Below are 14,757 nucleotides of genomic sequence, written 5' to 3'. Positions count from 1 at the left end.
AAAAAACATTTCCTAGTAAAAAAGTGTGCAGCCAATAAGAATCACAGATGCTACAGACTCTTCAGTTTTGTAATCTTCTCTCCTCTCAAATGTCCCGTATTAAATCTTTGTACCTAAAGGAAAAAGGGAAGAAAATGAAGATATTCCCCTCCCCTGGCAAGTTACTCAACTTTCTGCTGTTTTTTCCATTTAAAATTACCTTTCACAGTTGTTTATCCTTTTTGACATTTTGAAGTATAAGTCTAGACATTTTTAATTGCATTTGTTGTGCATCCTTTTGTGGTTGGCACTGGATTGAATAAGGTGAACTTGGGCTCAGAGCTAGAGAGATAGTGGTGGTCCTCTTTCCTTTTACTTTTGTATGATTTTTGTTCCTAAGAAGGAAGTAAGACTTTAGAAATGCTGTATTTCAGAAATGATGGAGTATCAGTTTCCTAACTTTGTTTCTATTGCCCTTATTGAGGCAATTTGTAAGAAATAACCTTATAAAACTTGTGTCTTCCATAAGGTCTTTGTTGAGATCTTTGTTATATTACATACTATCATCTTTGAAGAAATTTCTTCATTATCAAGAAAGTTGTGCCTCTTCTCAACAGTTGTGTTCAGTTTATGGACCATGTGAATTAGGTAACAGATTAGGTTGGTCTGTGCACATTACTGTTAGGAGGCTTTGAGTCACATTTATGACCCCTCTCATATCAAGTATGTATTTTTAAAATTCTTATTTTGGCATAAATACATGTCACTGTTTCTAATTTTTTTTTTTTACTTTTATGTTATTAGTATATTTTATGTGTACTTATGTAGTGTCTTACATCTTTTGTGACATTTAAATAAGAAATCCCAAATGGGTGACATGCTTCATTTTTATAGGTTAAAAATCACTTGTCATTTCTGATTCTAATTAAAATAAAGTATTCTATACTTAAATGTTAATTGCCCCAAATTAATTTCTCATGTCCAGTTGATTAATGACAGTGAATTGTATGTTTATATTTAAAACCCAAATTTTATACATCCCTAAAAATGGAATCCAAAAGGTTAATATTCAGTCATTTTTTTGAAGACAAAAAAACTTAACGATAGAATCATGGAATTTTAAAGTTAATTGGGAGCCTAGGGACATTATAATTATCTTTTTCTGCACTCATTTTTGTTCTCTTATTTTGCATTCAGTTGATGTTGTTTTCCTCTCTTTCAGCTAGTATTTGCTATGGAAAAATCTATGAATAAAAGGAGACTGTGGAATTTCACAGAAGAGGAAGTCTCAGAACGAGTGACACTTCACGTTTGCTCTTCTACAAAAAAGTATCTTTTGTATAGGTGTTTGTATTTTAAAATATATGAGACCAAAATAATGTTCCTGCAAGTAGTTTCCCATTGATTTAAATCATCATTTTAAAAAACAGGCATAACTTGTAAGTTTTTCCTGTATATAACACATAATTAGGACTGCCAATAGTAATTATGGTAGTAATTGTTGTTAATCATGTCTTGGATTATCAAAGACTTTGAGAAAGGTGGAAAGAACTGGGGATTCTGAGCTCATTAACTGCTAACTACCCCTGTACATTGAAGCTCAGTAGGTCCGGGACAGAGAGGTAGAAGCCCAACTTACAGCTGAGGCAAAGTAATTCTTTTATCATGGTAAATTTTCACCCCCAGTTCAGAATGGTCAGTTCAAAGCACAGATACACTGATTTGGACAGTGTAGAACATCCAAGTAATTATTATGTCTTTAGCCAACATCAAGTGACACTAAAAGCCACTTTAGGGGCTCCTTAGCTTCTTTTTCTCTACATCTTGTCAGAGCAAGGGTACCTCCCAAGCAAGAGGCAGCCACACCAAGGGAGCTAAGCAGCGCAAGGGCCTAGTGAATTAGGACGTGGAAAAAGCAAAATTCAAAAAGTGATCATTCCTGCCGAAGCTGAGCTTACAATGCCTTTGGTAATTAAAAGTTTCATGCACAGGACCTTTGACTCAGTAAACATTTTCAGACTGGCCTCCATTTAAAGCAGCACTCCTATTATAGAGGGTGTGTATTTGAGGAAAATTCTGCAAGTGCTTGCATTCTATTCATTGTGATTGGCAGGATTTTAAGCAATAGGAAATAGTTTACAGCATCATAGGTATCATAATCAGAACAATTTTGTGTTTATATAAATTTATACAAAATACGGATATTTTTATATGTTTAGTTACAAGATGTATATGTGCAAACATATATGTGTATATATTTCAGTATATAAAGTAGTCTGATTTTGTTAAAAACTCTTGGATGCATGTACTTTATTTTTATTTTTTGATGGTTTGTTTTCTTTTGATTAATAAGAATGAATTATCTTTTTTGGTCATTTCTACCCTTAACCAGTAAAGAATATTTTGTCGAACTTATGATATCCATGACCCAAAGGTAAGAAAAATACCTCTTTAAAGATTTTTGTATTGCAAATTATTTTAAAAATAAAACTAAATATTTAGTTTTAATAATTTTCCATAATTTCACTTCCTATTGATGTTCACAGCCAACTACAGTTGTTTATTTTGAAATGTGATTAATTTCATTACAAATAAGGAAAATTTAGTGGTTTTTTTTCATTATTAAAATATTTTTCTTAAGCTTCCCCTACCTACTTATATATTTAGTATTCTATTTGAGTGGCTGGTAGTAAAAGTATCTGGGCTTTTGGTAGCTAGCTATATTGCCTAGTAAGCAAGCTACCTACTAGCAGAATCCAGACTAACATTTTGCTAAGATGTCTAAAAGCAGTGTGAAAAAGTAACTTTGCAGTTTTCTGTTAGCAAGGTATAGGACAGAAAGGAGAACATCTGACACCTAATAGTCAGTTGCTCAGTGATTATTTGCTCTGCATCATAAGCTTCAGAATTGACAATATTGAAGCTACAGGTGAGAAGAACCAGAGGACTTGTCAGAATTCTACCCATGAACCATCTGATTCTTTTTCAACCCACCACTGAGGGATGGAGCTGCCAAGCTGTCTGGAATGTGCTGAAGAATAGTGAACTTAATGCATGCTTCATTTCTGTTTAGTTTAACCTATTGCCCTTTGATGAAAGAAGTTGGCCAATATGTTAGATAGCAGTTTGTGTGAGTTACTATGTTGTACGTTTTATGATGTTTTATTGTTTGATATATTTTACCTAAATCACATATTTTATGTTTTGTTTTGTTTTGTTTTTTACTTTCCCCACTGCTAAAGAGTTCAGCAAAACCAGCAGATTGGAAGTATCAAAATGGACTATCAACTTCATGGCTTTCTTTAGAGTGTACAGTTCATATTAATATTCACATCCCGCTGTCTACTACTTCAGTCAGCTATACTTTGGAGAAAAATACAAAGGTATTAAGGCAAAATGAATTTTCTTTAGTGATTGCTGAATAGATAATCTGCTGTTTTTCTGGTTGTCTGAGCCATTCATTTTATGATCCTCATAAATTGCATACTAATTATAATGATATTATGAGTGACTAATTTATTACCCCAGCCAGATTAGAAATTTAGAGATAGGACAGCGTCATAATGGTAACACATTTAGCATAATAGGTGCTCCGTAAATATTTGTTAATTAATATGTAGTTAAGTACATTGTAAAATACAGTTACATAAAATACAATTATTTAAAAGGTATACTGTTTGGTCTTTAGTTTTGTTTTCTCCTTTCCAGTCCTTTTTTGTATTTCTGTACCATTCTTTTGTTCATGTCTCATTTCTCTTCTTTTTTTTCTGTTGAAGGAAGCAGATGGACCTTGCTTATTTTTTCCCCTTTTATACTCCCTTATATATTTGTTCTTGAGGTTCTTTCTCTTTTTTCACTTTTTTAAGATAATGAGCATCACTGAATTTTATTTGACTGTGTTCATGTAATTATTAAGCCTTCTAAGTCTGTGATATGAATGTTAGTTTGGGATAAAGTTTAGAAAAACTATTTTTAAATAGGAGTAAGGTGCTAAAAATTGGGGGATATACTTTTTTTGTTGTTTATGAGACTGAATAAAGACACAGCACAGGGATATAGTCAGTGATACTGTAATAGTGTTGTATGGTGACAGATGGTAGCTACACTTGTAGGCATAGCATAACATATAAAGAAGTTGGGTCACTATGTTGTATGCCTGAAACTAATGTAATGTTTTGTGTCAGCTATACTGAAAAACAATTTTTTTAATATACAAAGCAAAAATGGCAAAATGTTAACTCAAGAAATAAATAAATACCACACTACTGATTACCACATTAACATTTCAGTGTATCAGGTGGGAAAAAAAGTAGACTCTAGGGAGTTTGAGATGGCATTATATCTGAAAGATATCCATGTTATATTTGTTTTTAAGAATGGACTTGTACGCTGGGCCAAGCAAATAGAAAATGGTGTTTATTTGATTAATGGACAAGTTAAAGATGAAGATTGTGACCTGTTAGAAGGGCAGGTGAGTTGAGAGAAAATCATCTTATGAAATTATTTGTACTTAAGGAAAAACTAAAACTGACATCTTTAGTTCTTGCCTTCATGAAAACAGTTTCCATCTACTTCTTATTTCTAAGGTCTTTTTTTTTTTCATTTTTTTTAATGTTTGTTTATTTTTGAGAGCAAGAGAGACAGAGCACGAGCAGGGGAGGGGCAGAGAGAGAAAGGGAGACACAGAATTGGAAGTAGGCTCCAGGTTCTGAGCTGTCGGCACAGAGCCCGATGCAGGGTTCGAACTCACAAACTGAGATTATGACCTGAGCCGAAGTTGGACAGGCAACCAACTGAGCCACCCAGGTGCCCCCTAAGGTTTTTTAAAGTAAAGCAAATAAATGTTTTTTCAGAAAATTATGGGAGATTATTCCTGAATTAATTGGATCCTGAAATCCAAAGAAGTACATGTCATCTAAATTCTGACTTCCAAATTGTAAACTGCTTGCTTAAAACTAAAAGTACATAAAAAAAAAAAAAAAAAAAAAAAAAAAAGACAAGAAACTAAAGGTACATGTTCTACTTTGATAGCAGTTTAAAGACTAAGTTTGGCCATTTTGTAGAAGGAATCTATACAAACTTCTAAAATAGCTTTGATCTGAGGAGAAACTTTGGTAATTTCCCCCTTTAGTGCAAGGGTCAGTGAACTTTTTGTAAAAAACCAAATAGTAGATATATTAGACATTGTCGGCGACATGGTCTCTGGCAGCTATTCACCTCTGCTGTTGTAGCATGAAAGCAGCCACGGATAACATGTAAATGAATGATCTTGATTGTATTCTGTAAAACTTTATTTACAAAGACGAGAGGGAGTCTAGACTTGACCCATAGGCAATAGTTTGCCAATTGTTGCTTTAGAGAAACAAAAGTAGGGAATTAGTGGTTTTTAAGAATGTACGTCGATTGACAGAGAATACACAAAGTAACATATCTATAGAAAAAGCTAATATGAAACAAATAATAAGACTTTCTTTTCCTCTAAATTACTTAGAATATGTAGGATGGCTCCTAAATTATCTTTTATATTCCACTCAGATCTCAATAATCAAGTTTTTTTAACTTTTGTGTTTTTTCAGAAAAAATCTTCTAGAGGAAATGTTCAAGCGACTAGTCATTGTTTTGATGTCAAAGTGCTAACACATTTGGTAAATATTTTAAAATACTACTTATCTAATCAAAATACATTATTTCTTAGAATAATCATAATGAAATTGTTCTGGTTTTTATAATTAGAGAATTAAAGAACTTTAGAAACATAAGGTGTACAAAATGTCCAGTTCTAGGAAATTTATTTACCAGAAACATTATTTTAATGAAACCTATTTTGGTGTTTTGCCTCAAGGCTGTTAAAATTTTAGCATCAAGTAGATAGCAATTTATGTACGTATTTTATATATATATATATATATATATATGCAAGTATAGTATATATACATGTATAGCATATATGTACATATACATACATGTGTGTGATATTTTGGGTTATAGGTTTTATAAGCAAAGTTGTAGTTCTTAACTACTTAAAATGATGTGTGCAGAGATGTGCTAAGACTTGTCATATACTTCATTTTGAAGTATATTTATACTGCCTTTGATTTGTTAAAAATCACACAGCATTAGCAATTTTTATATTTTTATATGGTTGTTTTAAATTACACACCTCTTCTTTTCAGAAGTTGAGAATTGGATATCTTGAAGAATAAAAAATTAAAGCCATTAATTATTCCTAAAAGTATGCATGTAGAACAGGATATTTTTTTTATTGTATGTTATTTTACCTAAGTAAAATAGGCTTAAAAGCAATTTTCATAGGAGGCTGTTTTCCTTTCTTTTCCTTCTCTGTGTTTAGCAACAGAGCATTTACTAGATTGTCATTGGACTTAATGCCAATCAACATAGTTCTCAATTTCTCTTGTTAGTACCTTTGAGGTTAGAAGTGTCCCTTGTTTTAAAGCTGTTCCTGTACCTGTATGCTTTTTACTAGATATGTAAAACATATACATTAGATATTAAATATATAAAATAAGGCATTGTGTTCCTAAATGGAATAGTTGTATCTAAAGTCTTACTTGTTAGGTTTTTTTTTCACAAAATATTTGTTGAGTGTATATAAGGGTTAGGCACTGATTGTGTTAATAATCTCCCTGTTTTAAATTCCTTCATTGCTCTATACTGACTAGTTAGAAAAGTTTCAGAGGTTTGCTTTCTGTGCCTTTAAAATTCTGTTTATTTTCTGAGCCATGTGTCTTGGCCAGTACAGTCGTTTCTCTGTCATTCAGGCAGCCAGAATCCTATCCATACTTCAAGATCTACCCCCAATTCTACCACCACTTCTGTAAAGTTCTTGGTCACCATACCCAGATGGATCTTTTTCTTTTCCAAAATACCATATCAGTGTCACAAAAATTCCTCCAGTTATGACCAAGTTAGGTTCCCAGAGTCTCTTTTTAAGCTAGTTTGTTCCTGAGTCCAAAGAAACCAAAAGGAGTTGATCTTTGTAGTATACAGGTACATTTCCACCAAAAAGAAGTAAGTTAGTCCTTATATCTTTTGAAAACTCTCCTCCATCTGTGTGTGTGTGTGTGTGTGTGTGTGTGTGTGTGTGTGTGTGTGTAGTCTTTTATATATAGTCTAGTACTTTGTGGAAAACAGTGCTCTAATTTATACATGTATATGTTAAGAATGTGTTGTATAGGGGCGCCTGGGTGGCTCAGTCGGTTGGGCGGTCGACTTTGGCCCAGGTCATGATCTCTCAGTCCTTGAGTTCGAGCCCCACGTCGGGCTCTGTGCTGACAGCTCAGAGCCTGGAGCCTGTTTCAGATTCTGTGTCTCCTTCTCTCTGACCCTCCCCTGTTCATACTCTGTCTCTCTCTGTCTCAAAAATAAATAAACGTTAAAAAAATTTTTTTTAATAAAAATGTGTTGTATATTGTAAGACATATAAATTAGATATTAAATACATTAAAAAGGGCATTATGTTCCATAATGGAAGTAGTAAAGTTCTTTGTAGTGGATAAAGGAAGCCCAGTATTCCTCCTCCACCCTCACCTTATTGATATATCAATGATCTCTACAAGTATCATAGGCTTATTCCAGGTACAATATGAGCATTATCACCCTGCTGCTTGGTTTGAGGATAAACTTTGTTTTAACCAGTCCTGGAACATTTTGAATTTTTTGGTTTATGACAGATTTTTTACCAATAAGACCTTGACTGTATTAACTTTAAATTCTTTAAAAAACACACGCAAAAAAACCCCAAACTAACTTTGCCTGAATTACATTAGACATTAACTATTCATGTGCTCTCAGTAGCTACATAGTCATGTCTTTCAGTTTCTTCACCATTTTTCCTCCTTTTTTCCCGATTATTATTATTATTATTATTATTATTATTATTATTGCAGAGGCGCATAGCACTATTCACAAGTTACATGACTTGTGTTTGTTCTTCAGAATTGACCCTATTTATGCCAGGTATACTTAGAATTTTCATTTTTACTGTGTCCCATTTTGGGGGTTGTGTTTTACTTCAGAGTACTTTTAAAATACTCAGAAAATAATATATAATTTAATAAGGAATGTGAAGGCCTTTTAGTAATTTATGGAAGGTATTTTCAAACAGTTTGTTCAGTCAGAAATTCTATCTCACTTCATGAAATGGCTTATATAATGTTTAAATGTTTCATATAGTTAATAATTATTGGCTCTTAGAACTCAAACAGATTTTGTCTTTCAGCTTCTGAATTCAGACCGCAGATCCACAGCCACAGTCCAGATCTGCAGTGGCTCGGTAAACCTTAAGGGTGCCGTGAAATGCAGAGCTTATATTCATAGCAGTAAACCCAAGGTTAAAGATGCTGTGCAGGTACAGAAGGAATAACTGCTGTATGAAAAACAGAAGCATGTTAACATAACTATTCAAAAATCCTAAAATCTTATTTCAATCTCCGATTTCATAATTATTAATTTGATTTTAACTGATAAAGGTCAAATCTCTTAGCTAATCCAAATGTACCATGTCGTTGGTCCCAAGATTTTCATCTGTAGGATACCTGGTCTATGCCTTTTTTTAAAGTGATGATTATACATATTTATTCAGTGATCCACAGTTTTGATATAGTAGTACATTTGAAATTATCTCTTCAGAAGGAAGTTAAACTTTATGAATAACAAGAAAAGTATTCATTGGAAATATTATTACCTAGTATTCTATAATCTGGATAATTCAGAAATTTAAAAAATGATGACTGGCACTTTTGTTATAATTATACATTTCCTAATTTGGAACACTAGCTTTATTTGTTTAGACACAAAATTTCATTCATTTATTTGGTTTTAATTAATTATTTAAATGAAGCCTAGGCAAATGTGCTGTTAAACTGTTAATGTGTTAATCATGCTAAAAAAATGGATATTAAAAAAATGGAATGATGTGGGGTGCCTGGGTGACTCAGTCACTTAAGTGACTTGATTTGGGCTCAGGTCATGATTTCATGGTTTGTGGCATGGAGCCCCACATCAGACTCCACACTATCAGTGATTGGGATTCTCTCTCTGCCCCTCCCCTGAGCTTGCTCTCTATCTCTCTCTCACTCAAATACATAAACTTTAACAAAAATGAGATGATGTACCACCAATTATTGTAGTGAACATGATTATACAGGGAGGTCAACTATGTTGGGGGGGAGTGGTAATAAAATAATGCAAATCTAAAGTCATGGATTTCATTTCTTATTGTGATTTTTTTTTATAGGCAATGAAGAGAGATATATTGAATACAGTTGCAGATCGTTGTGAAATACTATTTGAGGATCTGCTTTTGAATGAAGTTCCAGAAAAAAAAGTTATGAGTATAAAATTAAGAACTTTTTATGTGTGTGTTATCAATACAGTAATAGGATGTCAAAATGTAATAGATATGTTATCTTTTGTAACTACCTATATCTGTCTTTTATAACGATATGACATCTTTTACTTTTTTTAGCAAATGACAATTTTTCAGTTGCCACCCCCCAAAAAAATGTTTGAAACACCTTATAATAGCAAATCTGTCAACATTTTTAAAATCTGAGGGAGGATTTTTTTGTTAACTCTGCATGAATTTCTGCCAGAATGGGTAAACTGTATTAACATTTTAAAGCTAATATTATTAAATTAATATCTGGTGTTTAAAAAAAATTTATCCAAAACAAAATATTTATTAGTGTTAAGTATTATATAATAAATTTTTAGTAGGTATTAATTTGTAGTATATATGCAGTTGATCTTTCCTAAGTTTTTTTGTATACTAATTTATATACTTCTCATTATTACTATAACAAACTTTATTAGATTTGAAAAAGACTGGGTCATTCTGTCTTAACCTTTTATAATTATTCCATCTTTTGAGAAATATAAACTATACCATTTATGTAATTTGTGTTAATAATATTTTTTTTTTACTCCAAAGGAGAATTATAATATTGAGTATGCTTTTTGAAGTTACACACTTTTCTCTACCTTCCAACCATTCAGGTGTGAGTGCATTTGCAATTCACAGTTGAATATGTATCTAAATGAAACATGTACATTAGCTTGTTAAGGGAATATTTTTATGTTTATAGGAAAATCTTCTCTGTATAACTAACTTCTTTTAGGACTACTGATAGCTAGTATATTAGGTTTGGTGGACTAATTATCTCTTTTATATCTGTAGTATGATAGATTGGTGGAATTGCCAGATTTAACATTTGTCCTTTCTGTACTTCACAAGTAACCCTGAAGCTCCATTTAGTAATAATGTATAGTTTGCTGAGACATGAATTTGAATTTTATATGCAGCAGTTGGATTGAGATTTTTGTTTTGTGAAGTATGTAAAACCTGGTCAATTAGTCACCCAGCCTACCAGCCTATCAGCCTCATGTCAGTGTGGCCTTGTGTGTGTGTGTGTGTGTGTGTGTGTGTGTGTGTGTGTGTGTGTTTTAATTCATTTACTGTTTTTGAGAGAGAGAGAGAGAGAGAGCAAAGGAGGGGCAGAGAGGGAGAGAGAATCCCAAGCAGGCTCTGCACTGTCAGTGCAGAACCCACTGCAGGGCTCAATCTCATGAACTGCTGAGATTATGACCTGAGCCAAAATCTAGAGTCAAATGCAGGGTGCCTGGGTGGCTCAGTCAGTTAAGTATCCAACTCTTGGTTTTGGCTCAGGTCATGATCTCATGATTCATGAGATCGAACCTCCCATTGGGCTCTGACCTAACAGCGTGGAGGCTGCTTGGATCCTCTCTCTCTCTCTCTCTCTCTCTCTCTCTCTCTCTCTCTCTCTTTCTCTCTCTCTCCCCACTTCTCCCTCCCCGGCTCATGCACTCTGTCTGGCTCAGACAGAAATAAACTTTAAACTTAAAAAAAAGAGAGAGAGACTTTTAATAACCTACTGAGCCACCCAGGTGCCCCAGTGTGACCTTGTTTTTACTACTTAACTTTGTGTATGTAATAACTCTCCTGGTGCTAAACATTACTTCACTTTCTAAGCAACAGATTGTACTATAATTGAACTGTGAATTTTAGGATTTTGGGGGATGTAGGGATACATTCACCATTAATGCCAAAGACCTACCCTATCACACACTTTAGTTAAATACTCTATTTAAAGCATTTAAAAATGCATTGATACTGTTTTATATTAAGTGAGCTAGTGTATTGAAGTTTTTGGTGATGTTCAAGTAGTAAAATTACTTCTCATAGCAGTTGTGATATGTATACGTTAAGTTTGATGTATTAGAAGTTAATGTTACAATCTAATATTATTCCTAAATTTTCAATAAAAATAAAAGTTTTCACTGGTAATTGAGTGGCCTTTGAGGCCTTAGCTAATTACATTAGCCTGTTATAAGAAACTGCAGCCCAGAATAAAATAATACATTCCTAATTTCAATGTGTGGACAATATACATGCTACAGTAAAAATTGCAGTAATATAATATTACAGCTAGGAGGCAGCCTGGTCAAATAGTAAAATTTTTCTCCCAGTTCTCATATGAAAACAAGATAATAAGCAGAATCTGGTAAGAACACATAATTTTTAAGTCATAGCATTTCCTGTGACACTTAAGGCCGCCTTCATCATCTTCTGTTTATAGTTTTATAAAGCTACTACTAGTTTCCTGACAAGGAAATGTAGATTGCTACTAAAGTGAGCCCTAGTTTTCTATTTGATCTGTATATTGGTAGCTTATTTAATCACATCCATTGCTGAAAGAGGTCATTCTTTACACAATATCTCTATCTTTGTTAATAGTTCATTAGAATCATGGTGTTGAACTAAACAATTATTATGTGTTTATGTAGACCAGTGACTATGTTAAAAATTAGGGGAAGTATTATATTTTACTTTGTGAGTATTCAAAGAATGAAATGCTGTTTATTTATATCCAGATTATTTTTTCTATTGATAATTTAAGGCTGTTTGCAAAAAGGTATTACAGTTAACAAGATAACAAGATAAATACTAGCGGTAAGAATGAGGTAAAGGGAAAATGAAAAAGAAAGCAGGATGAAGTTACAGTAAGATTCGTATATAAAACATGTAATCAGCCTAGATCTAGTAAGATGAAGTCAGTGGTAAGATTAGTGTGAAATGTACTATCATGTCCTATACACTTGGTGTAAGTGGGCCACTAATTTGGCTCCAAACTTACATGAAGAAGAGAAATACTATTTTTATAAAATCCATTGCTTGTAAGAAGTACATTAAGAAAGTAAGAAATAAGAAAAACAACTATTTCTGAGACCAGGGACAAAATTCTCTATTGGGTATTCTTTCATAGGACGGTGGATATTACAAGAATATATAAGTAACAGTATCTTCATACTGAAGGCAGTGGGTAAGTTTACATTTCATAGGAGCATCATGGAGTCCCTTGCAGAGGCCAGGGGTGTTAAGGTAAAGCAGAATTCAGTAAGAGCAATTTTGTGTAAGATCAATTAGAAAATGAAAAGACCTTTTAGGTTTTGTTTTTATTAGTGTATATTTTCATATACTTATCAAAATATATCACTGATCCTAGTGACAGACCTATCTAAATATTGATAATGTTCCTTCTCCATTTAGATTCTGAAAAAGAGTTTCACATCCTCCCTCACCGAGTTTTTGTCCCCATTCCGGGATCCACTATAATGTTATGTGATTATAAATTTGGTGATGAGTCAGCTGAAGAAATGAGAGACCATTTTATAGAGATGTTAGATCATATGATTCAAATAGAAGATTTGGAAATTGCAGAGGAAATAAACACAGGTAATTATATAATGTTACTTAAGAACCTCATTAAACTTTTCTTAAGATTACCTATGAGGCATCTAGTTTAAATATATCTTTAGATTTCTTTGACACTAGTTCTGTTTGATATTTTCAAGACATTTAAAAATGTGTCTGTTTAATTTCTACATATGATGAACATGTAGTCAGTGTTTTCTTGGAAAATTCTACCAAAATTTAAGATACTTAAAATTTTTCTAAGCCTAGCAAGTAGATCTTCATTAAAAAAATTCATCCTTAAATAAGTGGAAATATATAGCTCTTAAGGTATTTGTTTTATTATATGGAAATTTTTCTTAAAATTCATTATCTTAATATTTGGTTAAGCATAATGTCGCAGTGTTTTTTAAACACTTTATTAAACATCTTTTTCATATATTGGCCTCTATTTTCTTGTCTCTTTCATATAATTGGGATACTAAGCTGAAAAAGGAAGTTCCAAACATTAGATCAACTTTATTTTTATAGAGCACAGATTTGCCATAGCATCTAATTATGTAACATAATTTCTTCCCCTGTCACTTTCACATTTGACCTTACATTTTAGAAGGCTGTTTTTGTTTTGTTTTGCTTTGCTTTGTTTTTGTTTTGTTTCTAGTGAAGGCAGGATATGAAAACATATCTATAAATAAGTGTACAAGAGTGTATAGCAGGCTTTCTGAAACATTTAAAAATATGTGATGAAACATATTAAACATATTTAAACATGTTATTTAAACATATTAAACATGTTTAAACATGTTAAACAGACGAACATTTAAAAATATGTGATTTTTTTTTTATGCTGGTAATCTAGTATAGAAATGGATTAACTTGAGTAGGAAGAGTTTAACATTACAAACACAAAGGAACAAAACAGCAACTTGGAAAGTTTAGCTGTGTATACTTAAATGTATCCTGTGTCAAACTCATGATTTCTAGATTATATGTTTTTCTAGTATTATATGATGTATTGAAGATACTACTTCATTATGGGATATGTGCTTCTTTACGGAGTCTGCACTGTTTTTGAAATGTACATAAATCCCAAATTAGTGTTTGAATGATTACTTAAAAAAATTTTCTTTTAATTTATTTATCTTGAGAGAGAAAGAGAGAACATGATCAGGGAAGGGGCAGAGGGAGAGGGAGATAATTCCAAGCAGGCTCTGCACTGTGAAGCCTGATGCTGGGCTCAGTCTCACAAACTGTGGGATCGTGACCTGAGCCAAAATCAAAAGTCGGACACTCAACCGTCTGAGCCACCCAAGCACCCCTGATTGATTATTTTTGATTGCCTATTCTGTATTAAGCATGAGGGTTCTAGAGATCAAATATATAGTCCTGACTATTAGAAGCTCATGGTATAGTGGGAAATAGAGAAAAATGAGTTATTCTAAAACAAGGTGATTAGTTCTATAATAGAGGGATGAACAGAATTATCAGAACATTCAGCACAGGCATTATCCTTGTCTGGGATTAGAAAAAATCTGAGAGCATTTGTGTTCATTCTGTGACATTTGAGTTCATTTTGAATGATGAATGCACTAAAAGTAAATCTAGGTTTTTTTTAGGAATTGAACACTAGCATCAGATGTATTGTGGCCAAGAATATGACTTGTCTAGAATTATATTAGTTTTGCTTCATCAAGTTTGCATTGAATTAGAAGGAATGATTTGGTAATTAGCATATTTAATAACAAAATAACATATTCCCAAATTATGGGACAGGGTAAAAACAAACATTTTAGTAGAAAAATCAAGTGCTTTTTCATTAGTATCCTATTGGTTTAGAACTATATTCACTTACTCACTTCTTTATTTCTCAATTTATTTGTCACTCATTTATTCATTTATTAGTTTACTCAAAAATATTAGATGCATAATTTTATGGAGAAAATATTTTAACTGAGTCCAGGTGTGCCACTTACATCTGTGTGACTTTAAACAATTCACCTCTGAACCCCAGATACTCTTGGGGTTGATATGAGAATTTAATATAA

General features: G+C 32.6%; 1 protein-coding gene across 2 annotated transcripts in view; it reads left to right on the top strand.

Moving 5' to 3' along the window:
• Positions 1 to 14,757, top strand: part of ODR4 (odr-4 GPCR localization factor homolog) — a 44,733-nt gene that overhangs the window by 10,391 nt on the left and 19,585 nt on the right. For both annotated transcript variants that reach the window (XM_045049136.1, XR_006591994.1), the window contains exons 5-12: positions 1,202 to 1,308; positions 2,377 to 2,413; positions 3,222 to 3,362; positions 4,355 to 4,450; positions 5,556 to 5,624; positions 8,219 to 8,347; positions 9,236 to 9,326; positions 12,569 to 12,754. In XM_045049136.1, coding sequence (XP_044905071.1) covers positions 1,202 to 1,308; positions 2,377 to 2,413; positions 3,222 to 3,362; positions 4,355 to 4,450; positions 5,556 to 5,624; positions 8,219 to 8,347; positions 9,236 to 9,326; positions 12,569 to 12,754 — 856 coding nt within the window. The remainder of the gene's footprint in view (positions 1 to 1,201; positions 1,309 to 2,376; positions 2,414 to 3,221; positions 3,363 to 4,354; positions 4,451 to 5,555; positions 5,625 to 8,218; positions 8,348 to 9,235; positions 9,327 to 12,568; positions 12,755 to 14,757) is intronic.

Source organism: Felis catus, chromosome F1 (genome assembly GCF_018350175.1).
Source record: "Felis catus isolate Fca126 chromosome F1, F.catus_Fca126_mat1.0, whole genome shotgun sequence".
Taxonomy (NCBI): domain Eukaryota; kingdom Metazoa; phylum Chordata; class Mammalia; order Carnivora; family Felidae; genus Felis; species Felis catus.
This window is presented reverse-complemented; position numbering and strand designations above follow the sequence as displayed.